This window comes from Panthera leo, chromosome A1 (assembly GCF_018350215.1).
Source record: "Panthera leo isolate Ple1 chromosome A1, P.leo_Ple1_pat1.1, whole genome shotgun sequence".
In the NCBI taxonomy this organism is placed as follows: Eukaryota; Metazoa; Chordata; class Mammalia; order Carnivora; family Felidae; genus Panthera; species Panthera leo.
The window spans coordinates 633917-653261 of record NC_056679.1 but is presented as its reverse complement, the minus strand read 5'-3'; the positions used below and the strand labels follow the sequence as shown (position 1 = coordinate 653261).

At 37.7% G+C, this 19345-nt stretch overlaps 1 protein-coding gene across 2 annotated transcripts in view; it reads right to left on the bottom strand.

Annotated features, from left to right (window-relative positions):
- Positions 1 to 19345, bottom strand: part of PARP4 (poly(ADP-ribose) polymerase family member 4) — a 110532-nt gene that overhangs the window by 10561 nt on the left and 80626 nt on the right. For both annotated transcript variants that reach the window (XM_042927340.1, XM_042927939.1), the window contains 2 exons: positions 10956 to 11960; positions 8288 to 8387 (listed from right to left, as the gene is read on the bottom strand). In XM_042927340.1, coding sequence (XP_042783274.1) covers positions 8288 to 8387; positions 10956 to 11960 — 1105 coding nt within the window. The remainder of the gene's footprint in view (positions 1 to 8287; positions 8388 to 10955; positions 11961 to 19345) is intronic.

Below are 19345 nucleotides of genomic sequence, written 5' to 3'. Positions count from 1 at the left end.
GTTGACCTGCTATTGTTGATTTTGAAGGGAGTTCTCTGTGCCTGTTGGACTTAGATGCCTGTTTCCTTCCCCAGATTAGGGCAGTTCTCAGCTGTAATTTGTTCAAATAAACCTTGTTCCCCCTTTTCTCTCTCCTTCTTCTTGAACTCCTATGATATGGATATTGTTTCATTTCATGGACTCAGTTCTCTAATTCTCCCCTCGTGATCTAGCAATTTCCTTTCCCTCTTTTTTCCAGCTTCATTATTTTCCACAAATTTATCTTCTATTTCACCTATTCTCTCCTCTGCTTCTTCAATCCTTGCTGTCACTGTATCTAGTTTATTTTGCATCTCAGCTATAGCGTTTTTAAATTCATCCTGACTAGTTCTTGGGTCTTTGATCTCTGCAGCAAGGCTTTCTCTGGTATCTTCTATGCTTTATGCTTTTTTCAAGTCCAGGTATTAGTCTTATGACTGTTGTTTTAAATTCTTGTTCAGATATATTGTTTATATCTGTTCTGAGCAAGTCTTTGGCTGTGAATTCTTCTTGACTCTTCTTTTGGGGAGAATTGTTCCATCTTGTCATGTTGGCTAAGTTTCTGTCTTTTGCGTGTCTGAAAAGCATGTCTTGCAGCTGAGAGTACTACTATACTAAAAAGGGTCATACACTGCCCAAGGCCTGGCACTTCAGTAGGTAAGTGTTTGTTGTGTGCACTCTGCTGTTGATTTTGCCAGACCTCATTTTCTTAATACAGGAAAAAGAATTAAATAAAATTTTAAAATAAAACAACAAAACCAATCCATTATCTCATAAAGAAAATCAGCAGAGACAAAAGAAAATATGGGGACTGTTTAATTTAGTGTGTTCTTTTTTTTAAGCATTACATATAAAATCTTGGGGCGCCTGGGTGGCTCAGTCGGTTAAGCGTCCGACTTCAGCTCAGGTCACGATCTCGCGGTCCGCGAGTTTGAGCCCCGCATCGGGCTCTGGGCTGATGGCTCAGAGCCTGAAGCCTGCTTCCGATTCTGTGTCTCCCTCTCTCTCTGCCCCTCCCCCGTTCATGCTGTGTCTCTCTGTGTCTCAAAAATAAAACGTTAAAAAAAATAATAATAATAATAATAAAATCTTAAGCATTACATATAAAAATAAACTAATTTTTAAATGACATTAATAACAAGCAACATGTATCTCTATTAAAAACATCATAAATAATAAAATTATAAAATGCCTAAATAGTATTATCAGAGTCACTTAGAAAATAAATTAAGAGGGGGAAGGAAAGATAAAAGAGAAACAAAGAAGAGGATAAAAGGGAAAGATTGGTAGAGAGATATAAAGCCAAATCAGAGAAAAAAATCAAACATCTCGCAACTATACCAGAGGAAAAAAGGCTGAAAAACACACATACAGAAAAATAACATGAGTAATATGGAGATATAAAAATTAGTATAGAGAAAACCCATAGGAAAGGTATATCATAATGTAGTACATTATACTACACTCACAATCATTCAGATGTAGTTACCATCTGTCTCCTCCATTCATTTACTGAGATTTTATCTATTTATTTATTTAATTTATTTTTATTTAGATCCACGTTTTAGTTAACACATAGTGTAATAATGATTTCAGGGATAGAATTTAATGATTCATCACTTACATATAACACCCAGTGCCCTCGTTAATGCTCACCTCCCATTTTGCCCATCTCCCCACAATACCCCACCAGCAACCCTGTTTGTTTTTTGTATTTAAGAGTCTCTTATGGGGCGCCTGGGTAGCTCAGTCGGTTGAGCGTCTGACTTCGGCTCAGGTCACGATCTCCCGGTCCCTGAGTTCGAGCCCCGCGTCAGGCTCTGGGCTGATGGCTCAGAGCCTGGAGTCTGCTTGCGATTCTGTGTCTCCCTCTCTCTCTGCCCCTCCCTCATTCATGCTCTGTCTCTCTCTGTCTCAAAAATAAATAAACGTTAAAAAAAAATTAAAAAAAAAGAGTCTCTTATGGTTTGCCTCCCTCTCTGTTTTTATTTTATTTTTGCTTCCCTTCCTCTAAGTTCATCTGTTTTGTATCTTAAATTCCACATATGAGTGAAATCATACAATATTTGTGTTTCTCTGACTGACTTATTTTGCTTAGCATAACACACACTCTAGTTGCATCTGCATTGTTGCAAATGGTAAGATTTTATTCTTTCTGATTTCCAAGTAATATTCCATTGTACATGTATACCACATCTTCTTTATCCATTCATCAGTTGATGGACATTTGGGCTCTTTCAATACTTTGTTTACTGAGATTTTATGGCATGATTTGGATCTTCTCAAATGCTTTTTCTGAATCTACTGGTATAATCATGTAATTTTTTTGTTTTTAGTTTGTTGATGTAATGGATCACATTGATAGATTTTCTAATGTTGAACCAGCCATGTGTACTTGTGATAAATCCCACTTGGTCATGTATATTGTTCTTTTTACACTTTTTTGGATTCAACTTGCTAATATTTTATTGAGGATTTTTGCATCTATGTTCCTGAGAGATATTGGTTTGTAGTTTTCTTCTCTAGTAATGTCTTTGTCTAGTTTTGGCATTAGCGTAATGCTGCCCTTAGAATGAATTAGAATGAACAGAATAAATTAGGAATTATTCCCTCGGCTTCTATAGTTTGAAAGACACCATAAAGACTTGGTATAATTAGTTCCTTAAATGTTGGTAGAATTCACCAGTGAACTCATCTGGGCCTGGTGCTTTCTGTTTTGGAAGGTTATTAATTATTGATTCAATTTATTTTATAGATACAGGTCTATTCCTATTTTCCATTTCTTCTTGAGTGACTTTGGCAGATACTGTCTTTCAAGGAATAAGTCCATTTTATCTAGATTATCAAATTTGTAGGCATGGTTATTCACAGCATTGAATATATAGATCACTTTGGGGAGAACTGACATCTTCTTGTTTTGAGAGAAATTTTTTTCCACTTAGTTAGATCTTTTAAGAATCCTCTCAATAATGTTTTGTAGTTTTCATTTGAGAAATCTTGCATATCTTTTAAAAAATTTATTGTTAGGTATTTGATATTTTTAATACCACTATAAATAGTATTTTAAAATTGCTTTTCTGGAGAACTTGGGTGGCTCAGTTGGTTAAGCATCCAACTTTGGGTCAGGTCATGATCTTGCGGTTCACATGGGTTTGAGCCCCGCATCAGGCTCTGTGCTAACAGCTCGGAGCCTGGAGCCTGCTTCAAATTCTGTATCTCCCTCTCTCTTTGCTCCTCCCCTGCTCATGCTCTGTCTCTGTCTCTTTCTCAAAAATAAATAAACATTAGAAAAATTTTTTTAATTGCATTTTCCCATGATTTGTGGCTAGCAAATAGAATAATGGAATTAAAATTGATTTTTGTATTTTGATCTTCTATCCTTTGACCCTGAATCAGCTTTTGTTTGTCTTTTGTTAATTTCCTTATTTCCTTAATTTCATTTTTTTCCTTTTTTTCAGGCTTTTTGTTTGTTAATATGAATACATACATATACATGCATACATTGTATTTCCTTGTGCTTAGTGTTCTTTTCTTTTAACTGACGTATAGTTGACATACAATGTTATGTTAGTTTCAGGTGAATAACAGTGACTCAATAATTGTACACATTATACTACACTGACAATCATTCAGATGTAGTTACCATCTGTCATTATACACTGTTATTACAGTGTTATTGACTATATTCCATATGCTGTACTTTTCTTTTTTTTTTAATGTCTACTTATTTTGAGAGAGAGAGAGAGAGAAAGAGAGAGAGAGAGAGAGAGAGAGAGAGAGAGAGAGAGAGAGAGAGAAAGTGCACAAGCAGGGGAGGGGCAGAGAGAGAGAGGGAGAGAGAGAACCTCAAGCAGGCTCTGTGATGCAGCACTCCATCTTAGGAACCGTGAGATCCTGACCTAAGCCAAAATCAAGAGATGGATGCTTAACTGACTGAGTCAGCCAGGCGCCCCCTATATTGTACTTTTCATCTCCATCACTATTTACGTATAACTAGTAGTTTGTACCTCTTAATTCTCTTCACCCATTTTGCCCATCTGCCCTCCCCCAACTCTTTTCCCTCTAGCAACTGCCAGTTTGTTCTCTGTCTTTATGATTATGGAAACAAAGTTTCCTTTATTTTTAAAGGATCTTTTCTGCTGGATATAGAGTTCTTAGTCTATAGGTGTTTTTCTTTTAGCACTTTAAAGATATAATTCCATTTTCTGGGGCACCTGGGTGGCTCAGTCGGTTAAGCGTCTGACTTTGGCTCAGGTCATGATCTCGTGGTCCATGAGTTCAAGCCCCACATCAGGCTCTGTGCTGACAACTCAGAGCCTGGAACCTGCTTTAGATTCTGTGTGTGTGTGTCTCTCTCTCTCTGCCCTTTCCCCACTTGCACCCTGTCTCTCTCTATCTCAAAAAATGAATAAATGTAAAGATACAGTTCCATTTTCTTGTAGCTTCCATTATTTCTGATGTGAAGTAATATAAAATTCTTATCGATATTCTCTGGACTCCAATGTGTCTTTTTTCCTGTCTGCTTTAAGATTTATCTGTGGTTTGGGGCACCTGGGTGGCGCAGTCGGTTAAGCGTCCGACTTCAGCCAGGTCACGATCTCGCGGTCCGTGAGTTCGAGCCCCGCATCAGGCTCTGGGCTGATGGCTCGGAGCCTGGAGCCTGTTTCCGATTCTGTGTCTCCCTCTCTCTCTGCCCCTCCCCCGTTCATGCTCTGTCTCTCTCTGTCCCAAAAATAAATAAAAAACGTTGAAAAAAAAAATATTTAAAAAAAAAAAGATTTATCTGTGGTTTTCAGCAGTTTGATTCTGGTCTACTCAAATGCAATTCTAATTGTATTTATTCTGCCTGAAGTTATACTGAATTTCTTGGATCTATAAGTTGATGTCTTTCAACAATTTTAGAAAAAATTCAGTTATTATTTATTCAAACATTTTTCTATCTACTTTCATTCCTTCTGAGACCCCAATTACACAAGTGTAAAACCTTTTGATACCATTTCACATGTCCTGGATTCTCTTCTTTACCTCGTTCTATTTTTTTTTCTATGCTTCAGTTTGGATAATTTTTATTACCACATTATATTATTATAATTTAAGTTACCTGATACTTTTTTCTGTTTTGTTCATTCTGCAGTTAAGCCCATCCAATGACCTTTCCACTGAAGATAATTTTATTTTCCAGTTCTAGAATTTTCATTTGATTCTTAGAGTTTCCATCTATTTGCTGAGATTCTCCCATTTGTTCACCCATTATTTTCTGGTAAACCTTTACTCTATTTATAATAGCAGTTTTAAAATCCTTATCTGCTAATTCCAACATCTGGGGCACCTGGAGGTCATCATCAATAGGCTATTTCCCCCTAGATTATAAGTCATATTTTCCTGCTTCTTTGTATGTTATTAAATTTTCATTCTATACTGTACATTGAAGGTTGTGGAGCCCCTGAAGTATGTTATCTTATTCAAAAGAGTGTTGAATTATGTTCTGGTGTATCCTGTGAAAGCTTTGTTTTAGGCTTTGTTAAGGGGCCAATTTTGTTTTTTCCCTGATTTATGGTCCTTTTTACCCTTTTTGGGTTTTAGTAGAAAACTTGAGATGTTTACAAGTTATTTTTTTGTTGTTAAAAATTTTTTTTAATGCTTATTTATTTTTGAGAGAGAGCGCACACACGTGAGTCGGGGAGGGGCAGAGAGAGGGAGACACAGAATCCAAAGCAGGCTCCAGGCTCTGAGCTGTCAGCACAGAGCCCAACACAAGGCTTGAACTCAGGAACCACAAGATCATGACCTGAGCCAAAGTGGGATGCTTAACCGACTGAGCCACGCAGGCACCCCAAGATGTTTGTCAATTCTAATTTGGTATAATTCAAACACCAAACTCTGTCTCCCCAACACCTGGCAGCAGCTGGAATCTCTGCTCTTTTTCTCTCCAGCTGTTGCTTTTTTTCTGGATTCCTTGAAGTCACGTGTATGTACAGGTTAGGGGAGAGCCAACAATCTGAGGGAATCTGTATGCAGATTTCAGAGCTCTGGGCTCTGTGGCTCCTTCCTTTTTAGGAGTTTCACTCTTATTTTCCAGCCACTCTGGCAGCCTTGAATTCTGACTCCTATGTCATTATCCCATTAAGACTTTCCATTTCAGTTCTAACCTCTCATATGCCTCATGAACTGAGAAGTACCTTTGGGTGAATAGTTGGGTAAATGTAGAACTCACCTCATTTTCTTCCTTTTTTCAGGGATTTTGATCCTTCTAGTTTCTGCCTGTTTTTTTTTTTATTGCATTCCAGGCCTTAAAAGAGTGGTTTTAAAATACTTTATCTGAGCTTACTAAATATTTTTTTAAGATTTTTTTAAATCTTTGTTTTTTTTAAAATGTTTTTTAACTTTATTTTTTATTTTTTTAAAATTTACATCCAAATTAGCATATAGTGAAGCAATGATTTCAGGAGTAGATTCCTTAATGCCCCTTACCCATTTAGCCCATCCCCTCTCCCACAACCCCTCCAATGACCCTCAGTTTGTTCTCTATATTTATGAGTCTCTTCTGTTTTGTCCCCCTCCCTGTTTTTATATTATTTTTGTTTCCCTTCCCTTACGTTCATCTGTTTTGTCTCTTAAAGTCCTCATATGAGTGAAGTCATATGATTTTTGTCTTTCTCTGACTGACTAATTTCACTTAGTATAATACCCTCCAGTTCCTTCCACGTAGTTGCAAATGACAAGATTTCATTCTTTTTGATTGCCGGGTAATACTCCATTGTATATATATACCACATCTTCTTTATCCATTCATCCATTGATGGACATTTGGGCTCTTTCCATACTTTGGCTATTGTTGATAGTGCTGCTATAAACATGGGGGTGCATGTGTCCCTTCGAAACAGCACACCTGTATCCCGTGGATAAATGCCTAGTAGTGCAATTGCTAGGTTGTAGGGTAGTTCTATTTTTAGTTTTTTGAGGAACCTCCATCCTGTTTTCCAGAGTGGCTGCACCAGCTTTCATTGCTACCAACAATGCAAAAGAGATCCTCTTTCTCTGCATCCTTGCCAATATATGTTGTTGCCTGAGTTGTCCATGTTAGCCATTCTGAGAAGGGTGAGGTGGTATCTCATTGTGGTTTCGATTTGTATTTCCCTGATGATGAGTGATGTTGAGCATTTTTTCATGTGTTGGTTTGCCATCTGGATGTCTTCTTTGGAGAAGTGTCTATTCACCTCTTTTGCCCATTTCTTCACTGGATTATTTGTTTTTTGGGTGTTGAGTTTGATAAGTTCTTTGTAGATTTTGGATACTAACCCTTTATCTGATTTTACTTTGATGAGGTCCCAATGAGCTTACTAAATCTTACTGGTGAGAGATTTAGTCAGATTCAAGCTCCTTTATCATTCCAGGAAGTAGAATTCTCCTCATGCAAATTTTCACCTTTCCTTTTTGGTGTAGTGCAAGTCAAACAAACAAAGACCTGCTAACTCTGGAATAAGCCTGGAGTATGAAAACCCTGACTTTTTTGAGGGGATGGCAGGGTAGTTAGACACTGCTGTTCAATGAATACTGACTACTGTTTAATAATGTGTTTTTATTTAAAAAAATGTCTTAACCTAAGACTAGCATTTGACCTTCAAACCACTTGTTTAACCATCCCCTTCATTATCATGACAAGAAACAGGTCCACAGAGATTGAACTTGCTCTGGCAAAGACTGACTAGACACTTATCAAAGCTGTTTTCTCTTCCTGGACACCAAGCTAAAGTGTATTTCCCAGCCCTCTTGTATCTGGGAGGGGCTCTGTGACTAGTTCCTGCCCCAGTTTGTCTTTCTCTTACTATCTACCAGGTAGGTGATGCCAGAGCAGTATTTTCTTCTTTCCTTTTCACTAGAGTAATTTTAAAGACATTTTTGATAATGGTAGAGCCACAATATGGAAGGAGCCTGGGCCTGTAAATGAAAACTTGGAGTGGAATTTTCCTGCTGACTACTATTTGACTGTGATATGTGCAAGAAAATAATCTTTGTGTTAAGCTACTGAAAGTTTGGATTTTTAAAACAGAAGTTATTGTTACTTATGCTAATTAACTTACACAGGTAATACCCTAATTAGTGGTAAAGATATGACTAGAAACTGGTCCTCTTGTTTCATTTGATGGTTAACAAATATAATTCCACTCATATGTAACTTACATAATTATCATATTAGTATACTAGTTTACAACAAAATTTACAACAGTTAAGAGCATGCCATTTAATTAATAGAAAAATGGTGACTTACCTAGAGATCTAATGCCTTTTTGTTCAAGAAAGCTGTTTAAAATATTTGTATTAAGGTTTAAAATAAATCCCAGTTCTGATGTAAGTTTCCAGAAGCCATCCTATGAAATAAAAAAGCAAATTTAAGCCACATTGTTGAAATTTAATCACATACATAAGAATTTATGTAATAAATAATGTTTCCAATTATTTAAATTCAGTTTATTAAGACATTTCTAAAATTTGTATTATAAAAAATTTTTGTTATCATTTTTATTATTTTTAAAATCAAAGTTCTTCAGGGGTGCCTGGGTGGCTCAGTCAGTTAAGCGACTGACTTTGGCTCAGGTCATAATCTCACAGTTCATGGGGTTGAGCCCTGTGCTGACAGCTCCAAGAAGGGAGACTGCTTTGGATTCTGTGTCTCCCTCTCTCTCTGCCCCTTCCCTGCTCTGTCTGTCTTTGTCTCTCAACAATAAATAAAATATTAAAAAATGAAAAAAAAAAAGTTTAAGTCAAAGTTCTTCATACACTAGTGACATAGTATTGTTAGGAATCTCAAAAACACCATATGGACAGTATGTATCAGATGGCACTTATAAAGAGTCTGGAAAGAGGCTCATGTGTAGGCATTTTAAAAAACGGTGTTATGCGGGGCGCCTGGGTGGCGCAGTCGGTTAAGCGTCCGACTTCAGCCAGGTCACGATCTTGCGGTCCGTGAGTTCGAGCCCCGCGTCAGGCTCTGGGCTGATGGCTCAGAGCCTGGAGCCTGTTTCTGATTCTGTGCCTCCCTCTCTCTCTGCCCCTTCCCCCGTTCATGCTCTGTCTCTCTCTGTCCCAAAAATAAATTAAAAACGTTGAAAAAAAAAATTAAAAAAAAAAACAAACCAAAAAAAAACAAAAAACGGTGTTATGAATTTTTTCTTCTAGTAATGCTTTGAACCAATGTTTCTCAAACTTTTAAGTAGCATTATTCCTTTTGTTCAATATTAAAAGTGTGCCTTTATGAAGTCCAAAATATGAAAATGACAAATTTTTACTAAATATAAAATTGTTACGGTGAATATGCTCTTTAAAATGACCTTACTTATTGAGGAGGGCACCTTTTGGGATGAGCACTGGGTGTTGTATGGAAACCAATTTGACAGTAAATTTCATATATTAAATAAATAAATAAAATAAAATAAAATAAAATGACCTTACTGTCCCCTGCCCACCCCAGCTAAGTCTCTACTTGAAAAAAAATTTTTTTTAATGTTTATTCATTTTTGAGAGAGCCAGATAGACCATGAGCAGGGAAGGGGCAGAGAGAGAGGGTGACACAAAATCTAAAACAGGCTCTAGGCTCTGAGCTGTCAGCACAGAGCCTGACGCAGGGCTCGAACTCATGAGCCATGAGATCATGAACTCAGCTGAAGTCAGACGCTTAACCAACTGAGCCACCCAAACATCCCTAAGTCTCTACTTTTAAGGCTGATGTTTATTACATATTACGAGGTGGTCGCAAGCCTGAACATGGGGATCTTGACCTCAAAGTATATCAACTTCAGATCCCAGAGGAGCTAATACAGAAAGCAGAAAGGTGGATGAGGTCATAGGCAGGTACACAGACTCTATGGCAATAATTTGAAAAACAACAGCAGTGGTATGTGCCAACTAGTATTAAACTAGTCCTAGGTGCTTAGATTTAAGAAAAACAATCTTTTTAGCCACTTCCTATGGAGAGACTATTACTATACCCACCTTGCAGATGAGATCACTGAGGTACAGAGAGGTTAAGCAACTTGTCCACAGTCAGACAACTAACAAGCAGCAGAGGCACCATGTAAGCTCTACTAGTCTGGCTCCAGGGCCCAGAGACAGCAGCATCTGCTGTACTGCTTCCTACACTGCTTTCATGGACACTCTTCCAGGTAAAAAAAAAAAAAAAAAAAAGCTGGACAGCTGTTATGATCATGTTTAAACCTCAAAACTGCTCTATGAGGCAGACACTATTATTATTCCCAGTATATGGATGAAGAAACTGAGACTCAGAAAGGTTATCTGACTTGCCTCAAATCAGAAAGTACTAACCACGGCTCAAATTTAGTCTTACACTAAATCAAGTTGCGTTTCCACTTTACTAAACTACTTTACATTAAAACAAATAATTACAGATATGAGGCTGGGTCTTAGTACCAGCGCAGGAACTAAGTTTACTTAGTGTTTCTTAGCTTCACAAATGGAATGATAAGCTCTAACACAGTCTTACATGTTGAGTGATATTCCTAAGACCATATGTGAAAACAATTAGAGTATACTTACAGCTCTCGTCCTCTACGTCAAAGTGGGAAATTTACATAATTGCAATTCACCTGTTCTAGAACCTAGGAAATCAAGGTCTTACTTACCCCATGACCCATTCAGGGATGATTAACTTTCAACTGAGGAATATTAACATTCACTTGCATGATATTCTAGCCTAACAGTTAAAACTAGATAGATAAATACCATTATCAAGCACACTGTATTTATTGTTGACTTTTTTTTGGAAAATTTTTCTCAATGGAAGAAGCAGTGTATTGATTTACATTCTGCCACAAGTCACTTACCTCACTATTGTACTGATAAACGACCAGGTACTTTGAATAGCTCTGCTCTAAACTATGAAGCTAATTAACCACAGACTTAAGGAGAAATAAGACTAATACCTCAGTTTGTAGACTGAAGAGTTTGGTCCAAGGCACAAAATTCATCCAGCTTTGTTCATCTTTTTGTGCCTGAAAGCTTGCAGTAAAGGCACTTCCTGTTAGAACAGATTTTGCTAAACGACGTTTCTGAAATCTTGGTGTTTCAACATTTTTTGTTTCAGAAAAATGCCCATTACTTGAAGTAGATGATGAAATTATGGCACAAACATTTGCTGAAGAAGCCTCCAATTCTGTGTTAGCAAACAGATCTATCTGTGGCTTGTAAGCAGTGCTCGAATGAACTGAGGAATTTTGAAAATAAAGAGGAGAACCAGAAGGGTAATGAAAGTCAAACTCTCTGGATAGACCAGAGGAAGGAACTCTAGGAGGAGAGAAAAAAGTATTCGGCTGTGGGGGAGAGTCCAACTCAAGAGAATTGCTAGCACAATTGTCAGTCTTATGACCTTGATAACTGTAAGGTAGATCAACCTGTCCAAAGTTACATGAGTCACCTGAATAAGGAACACAAGCAAAGGAGCTCAAAGGTAGGACAGACAGTCTGAAAGCAGTAGATGACTCAAGGGAAGAATCACTACAACTGTCAGTTTGAAGGTCTTGGTCATTCTCAGATGGACCAGGCTGTTCAGAACTAGCAGGAGAAGCAAGACAAACCTTTGAACGATGTAAGTGGGGAGGACAGTGGAGACGAGAACCAATTACGGGCTCGACTTCCAAACAGGCTAACCTCTGGGCAGCAGAAATACTGCAAGCACCCTGTTTTAGGAAAGGGTCACTTCTACATAATGGTTCAGTTCCTGTTTGCTTAAATGAATCCATCTGACTTAGATCCAATGGCATTTCCACATCTTCCCATGCGAAATTGAGTGTTAAAGATTTTTCTGATAGTGGGGAACTGAAGCAACCCTTTTCAAAATCTTCAAAAACTTCCAGCTCAGGTGATCCAAGTTTTCTGTTAGTCAAATGATGTCGCAGCTCTTCATTCCGTGCAGAGAATGCTGCAAGAGGCTGCCCGAAAGAGAAAAATGTAAGGGAAAACACAGAATAAAACGAACATACTTCCTAGTAGTTGACTTCCAAGCAGACAAGCAGCTGCTTATCCCAGAGCATTGAAAAGAGGAGATATTCAAGATAATTTAAGTACAATGCCCTTGTTTTATAGATACAGAGTCTGAGATCTGGAGAGAACAGCAACAATAAATACATCAAATATCTTAGTTTCTCTTTGTTCTTAGCATCTTGGAATTTCAATATCCCTCATTTTATACAAGAGGAAACTGAGGACCAAAGAAGTGTCTTGTATAAGATTTTATAATAGCAGTATCATAATGTGTAAATTAGCCCTAAAATAAGCTGATAATTTGAAATAAATTATTCTAGTCTTTTATACTGCTTTACAGCAATATTAGGAAACTGAGAAAACTGACAGAAATTTCGAAAGCTTTAAAGTAACTAAATGAATATATTTTTACACTAGACTTTGAATAACATGGAAAACAAAAGGGAATTAAGGATGCTATGTTACTACTATTATTTGAATGTTAAAGAGTCATTCCTAAAAAGTTGCATGTAAATAAAATCTAGTTTTATATGAATTACAAGTTTGAGATATTTTGGAAATAATTAGCCTGGCAGCACCTGGCTGGCTCAGGTGTAGAGCATGTGACTCTTTTTTTTTTTTTTTTTAAGTGTATTTATTTATTTTGAGAGAGAGAGGGAGACAGGGAGAGAGAGAGAGTGTGTGTGCATGAGCAGGGGAGGGAGAGAGGGAGGAAGAAAGGGGGGAGAGAGAGAGAGAGAGAGAGAGGGAGAGAGAAAGAGAGAGAGAGAGAGAGAGAGAGAGAGAGAGAGAATCACAAGCAGGCTCTGCACTGTCAGCACAGAGTCCTATGCGGGGATTGAACCCATGAACTGTGAGCTCATGATCTGAGCTGAAGTCAAGAGCTGGACCTTAACTGACTGAGCCACTCAGGCACCCCAAGCATGTGCCTTTTGATCTCGGGGATGTAAATTTGAGCCCCATATTGGGTTTGGAGATCACTTAAAAATAAAATCTTAAAAAAAATAATTAGCTTGTTATTTTACCAATGTAAAAGAGCTATTTTTATTTTTATTTATTTATTTACTTATTATTTATTTTTTTTTAATATATGAAATTTATTGTCAAATTGGTTTCCATACAACACCCAGTGCTCATCCCAAAAGGTGCCCTCCTCAATACCCATCACCCACCCTCCCCTCCCTCCCACCCCCCATCAACCCTCAGTTTGTTCTCAGTTTTTAACAGTCTCTTATGCTTTGGCTCTCTCCCACTCTAACCTCTTTTTTTTTTTTTTCCTTCCCCTCCCCCATGGGTTTCTGTTAAGTTTCTCAGGATCCACGTAAGAGTGAAACCATATGGTATCTGTCTTTTAAAAGAGCTATTTTTAAAAAAGAGTAGTCCTTTCCCAAAGAATTTCCACAATGGTTGTGCAATTTTGTACTCCCACCAGCAGTGCGTGGGAGTTACGGTTGTTCCACATCCTCATCACATCTAGTACTGTCAGTCCCTTTTAGGCCATGCTGGTGGTATGTAAAGGTATTTCCCTGTGGTTCCAACTTGCATATTCTGATGTACAGCATCTTTTCACATGCTTGTTTGCCATCTGTATACCTTCTCTGGTGAAGTGTCTGTTCAAATCCGTTCATTATTTTATTGGATTTTCTTATTGAATTTTAAGATTTCTTTCTATATTTTAGATAAGTCTTTGCCAGGTATGTTTTACAAATATTTTCTCACTGTCTGTGTGGTTTCCCCTTTCATTTGCTTAAAGGGGGTCTTCTGAAGAGTAAAAGTTTGTGTGGTTTTTGTGTTTTGTTTTTTATTTACTTGAGAGAGAGTGTGTGTGTGTATGCGAGCCAGGGAGAGAGGCAGAGGGAGAGAGAGAGAGAGAGAGAGAGAGAGAGAGAGAGAGAGAGAGAATCTTAAGCAGGCTACACGCTCAGCACAGACCCCGATGTGGGGCTTGATCCCATAACCCTGGGATCATGACCTGGACAGAAATCAAGAGTTAGACATTCAACTGATAGAGTCACCCAGGCAACCCAAAGAGCAAAAGTTTTGATTCTAGTGAAGTCCAATTCACCAATTTTTTACAGATTTTTTTTTAATTTAAGAAAACTTGGGGTGCCTGGGTGGCTCAGTTGGCTAAGTGTCTGACTCTTGGTTTTGACTCAGGTCGTAATCTCACAGTTCGTGGGATCAAGCCCTGCATCAGGCTCTGTGTTGACGGCATGGAGCCTGCTTGGGACTGTCTCTCTCCCTCTCTATCTGCCCCCACCCTGGTCATGCTCCCTCTCTCTCAAAGCAAACAAGCAAACAAACAAAAAACCCTAAAAAAATTAAGAAGCCTTTGTCCAACCCAAATTCACTAACATTTTTTCCTACTTTTTCTTCTAGATATTCTAGCACTGTTCAGTTGTTACATTCAAGTCTGCAATCCAATCAATTTTTGCACACAGTGTGAGCTGAGGGCAGAGGCTCATTTTTGTCTCATATATGGCTATCCAGTTGTTCCAGAAACATTTGTTGGAAAAATCACCCTTTCCCATTGAATTACCTTGACACCTTCATAGAAAATCAATTGACCTTATATATGTGGATATATTTCTAGACTCTCTACTCTGTTCCAACCGTTACATGTTCCAGTGATGTTCCCATGGTACAGATGTCTATTTTACACCAATATCACACTCTCCTAATTACTGTAGCCTTATAAAATAGTAGTCTTGAAATCAGATAGTGTAAGGCCTCCAGCATTTTCTTCCTTTTCAAAGTTGTTTTGGCTAGCCAAGATCTGTTACCCTTACATAAAACGTTTGAAATTAGTGTGTCAGGTTTTTTTTTTTTTTCAGTGCCATTAACTTTATTTTTTATCTTTTGAAATTAGTGTTTTTTCTTTTTTTTTTAATTCTTTTTTTTTTTAATGTTTATTTATTTTTGAGACAGAGAGAGACAGAGCATGAATGGGGGAGGGGCAGAGAGAGAGGGAGACACAGAATCTGAAACAGGCTCCAGGCTCTGAGCTGTCAGCACAGAGCCTGAGGCGGGGCTCGAACTCACGGACCGTGAGATCATGACCTGAGCCGAAGTCGGATGCTCAACCGACTGAGCCACCCAGGCGCCTCTAGTGTTTTTTCTTTTAATTTAAATCCAAGTTATTAAACATATAATGTAATAATAACTTCAAGAATAGAATTTAGTAATTTGTCACTTGCATATAACACCCAGTGCTCATCCCAACAAGTGTTCTCCTTAATGCTTCTTGCCCATTTAGCCCTTCCCTCCAACCCAACACCCGCCAGCAACCCTCAGTTTGTTCTCTGTATTTAAGAGTCTCTTATGGTTTGTCTCCGTCTCTGTTTTTATCTTATTTTTGCTTCTCTTCCATTATATTCACCTGTTTTGTATCTTAAATTCCACATATGAGTGAAATCATATATTTGTCTTTCTCTGACTTATTTCACTTAGCATAATACACTCTAGTTCCATCCACACTGTTGCAAATGGCAAGATGTCATTCTTTTCGATCACTGAGTACTATTTCATTATATATATATATATATATATATATATATATATATATATACATATATATATATACATATATGGATGTATGTATACACACACACACACACACACACACACACCCCACATCTTCTTTATCCATTCATCAGCCGATGGACATTTGGGCTCTTTCCATACTTTGGCTATTGTCGACAGTCCTGCTATAAACATTGGGGTGCATGTGCCCCTTTGAATCAGCATTTTTGTATCCTTTGGGAAAATACTTAGTAGTACAATTGCTGGGTCATAGGGTAGTTCTATTTTTAATGTTTTGAGGAACCTCCATACTGTTTTAAGAGTGGCTGCACCACTTTGCATTCCCACCATCAGTGCAAAAGGGTTCCTCTTTCTCTGCATCCTTGCCAACATCTGTTGTTGCCTGAGGTGTTAATTTTAGCCATTCTGACAGGTGTGAGGAGGTATCTCATTGTGGTTTTAATTTGTACTTCCCTGATGATGAGTGACGTTGAGCATCTTTCATGTGTCGGTTGGCCATCTGGATCTTCTTTGGAAAAGTGTCTCTTCATGTCTTTTTCCCACTTCTTCACTGGATTAGTTGTTTTTTGGGGTGTTGAGTTTGATAAGTTCTTTATAGATTTTGGATCCAATCCAAATCAAATCCAGTCCAAATCCAATCCGATATGTCATTTGCAAACATCTTCTCCCATTCTGTTGGTTGCCTTTCAGTTTTGCTGATTGTTTCCTTTGCTGTGCAGAAGCTTCTTATTTTGATGAGATCCCCATGGTTCATTTTTGTTTTTGTTTCCCTTGCCTCCAGAGACATCTCAAGTTAAGGAATTGCTGTGGCCAAGGTCAAAGAGGTAGTTGACTGTTTTATCCTCTAGGATTTTGATGGTTTCCTGTCTTACAAATAGGTCTTTCATCCATTTTGAGTTTATTTTCGTGTATGGTGTAAGAAAGTGGCCCAGGTTCATTCTTCTGCATGTCGCTGTCCAGTTTCCCCAACACCGTCTGTTGAAGAGACTTTTTTCCATTGGATATTCTTTCCTGCTTTGTCAAAGATTAGTTGGTCATACGTTTGTGGGTCCATTTCTGGGTTCTCTATTCTGTTCCGTTGATCTATGTGTCTGTTCTTGTGCCAGTACCATACTGTCTTGATGATTTCAGCTTTGTAATACATCTTGAAGTTTGGAATTGTGATGCCTCCAGCTTTGGTTTTCTTTTTCGGGATTGCTTTGGCTATTTGGGGTCCTTTCCAGTTATATACAAATTTCAGGATTGTTTGTTCTAGCTCTGTGAAGAATGCTGGTGTTATTTTGATAGGGATTGCATTGAATATGTAGATTGCTTAGGGTAGTATCGACATTTTAACAATATTTGTTCTTCCTATCCAGGAGCATGGAATGTTTTCCCATTTTTTTTGTGTCTTCTTCAATTTCTCTCATAAGCTTTCTATAGTTTTCAGCATACAGATCTTATACCACTTTAGTTAGGTTTATTCCTAGGTATTTTATGGTTTTTGGTGCAATTGTAAATGGGATTGCTTCCTCAATTTCTCTTTCTGTTGCTTCATTATTGGTGTGTAGAAATGCAACCGGTTTCTATACGTTGATTTTATATCCTGTGACTTTGCTGAATTCCTATATCAGTTCTAGCAGTTTTTTGGTGGAGTCTTTTAGGTTTTCCACATAGAATATCAGGCCACCTATGAAGAATTAAAGTTTGCCTTCCTCCTTGCTGATTTGGATGCTTTTTATTTCTTTGTGTTGTCTGATTGCTGAGGCTAGGACTTCCAACACTATGTTGAATAACAGTGGTAAGAGTGGACATCCTTGTATTCCTGACCTTGTGTTCCTTAAAGCCCTCAATTTTTCCCCATTGAGGATAATATTAGCAATGGGTCTTTCATATATGGCTTTTATAATCTCAAGGTGTGATCCTCCTATCCCTATTTTCTTGAGGGTTTTTTTTTTTTTAATCAAGAAAGGCTGTTGTATTTTGTCAAACACTTTCTCTGCATCTATTGAGAGGACCATATGGTTCTTGTCCTTTCTTTTATTGATGTGATGTATCACATTGATTGTTTTGTGGATATTGAACCAGTCCTGCATCCCAGGTACAAATCCCACCTGGTTGTGGTGAATAATTCTTTTAATGTATTATTTGATCCGGTTGGCTAGTATCTTGTTGAGGATTTTTGCATCCGTGTTCATTAGGAAAATTGGTCTGTAGTTCTTTTTAGTGGGGTCTTTGTCTAGTTTTGGAATCAATGTAATGCTGGCCTCATAGAGTGAGCTTGGAAGTTTTCCTTCCATTTCTATGTTTTGGAACAGCTTCAAAATAATAGGTGTTAACTCTTTTTTAAATGTTTGGTAGAATTCCCCTGGAAATCCACCCAGTCCTGTACTCTTGTTTGTTGGGAGATTTTTGATTACTGAGTCAATTTTTTTTTTACTGGTTATGGAGCGTGTCAATTTCTAAACAAAAAAACTTGCTGGGACTTTGATTTGTATTGAATTGAATCTATATATTAATCTGAGGAGAATCAATATCTTAACAATATGGAATCATCTGATTCAAGAACATCTATTTAGGTCTTCTTCAACTGAAATTTTCTCAGCAATTTTTTAACTTTCAATGTATAGGTCCTGCTTATATTTTGTCAAATTTGATTCTATGTATTTTGTATTTTCTATGGTATTATAAGTGCTATTGTTTTTTAAATTTCAGTTTCTGATTATTACTAGTATACAGAAATCCAGTTGGTTTCTTACATTGACCTTGCATCCTGTAACTTTGCCAAACTCACTTATTAGTGCCACTAATTTTTCTACAGAATCTTTAAGAGGTTCTACATATACAATTAGGTTGCTTATGAGTAAAGAAAGTTTTGATTCTTTCTTTCCAACCTGTATGCTTTTCATATACTTTTTCTTGCCTTAGGTACCAGCTAGAATATTCTGTACAATGTTGAACAGAAGTGGTAAGGTCAGACATCCTTGCCTTGTACCCACCCTGAGGGGAAAACCATTCAGTATTTTACCATTAAATATGACATTAACTTTAAGTTCTTCATTGGTGCCCTTTATCAAACGAGGGATTTCCCTTTCCTAGTAGGCTCTTGTTATTTTTTTTTCCTTTTTTAATTGTTGTAGGCTGTCTCTGTGCTGAGAATCAGCCTGAAGTAAACTTAATGCCTTCGTAGGTCTTTTCTGAGCTTTTCGTTGGTTTTGTGCAGACACTTTTTAATTATTCCCATATATGCAGTTGTTTTTGAATGTCCTGATGTTCAGTGTCTGGCTCCCAAAAGGGGAAGAGCAAAAAATGAGCAGGGGGAGTAAAGCTGCAGGCTTTTTAAATCCCCTGGAAGTCACTTCAGCCAGAGGGCAGCGGGCTTGCAACAACCGGAGAGCTGCCTCAGAGGCCACCTACCTCTGTGTCTGCGAGGCGGGCTGCAGTCACCCCCCAACCCTGCCACTGCCCATCTCTTCTGTGGCAGCTACAATTTCTCTTTGATCTAAGAGGAACTATGTGACCAGAGAAGTAAACTCAGAAAAAAAGTGGAAACAGGATTTTCAGAAGTTATTCTTCCCTTTTCCTTTCTTTAAAGACAACTAGAAGATGAAACAAAACAAAAATTCTGCATGCAAGATTTGAGGAAACATCTGTGGTTTTGTTGTTGCTCTGTTGTCATTTACCATCTCAAAACATGGTTTTATGAGCAAAGCAAGCAAATGATATCTAATGTGTTTTTATATTCTTAACTGACATAATAACTTCAAAATGGATCGAGGAAAATGAATGTTGCATATTTTCCCAAAATTCC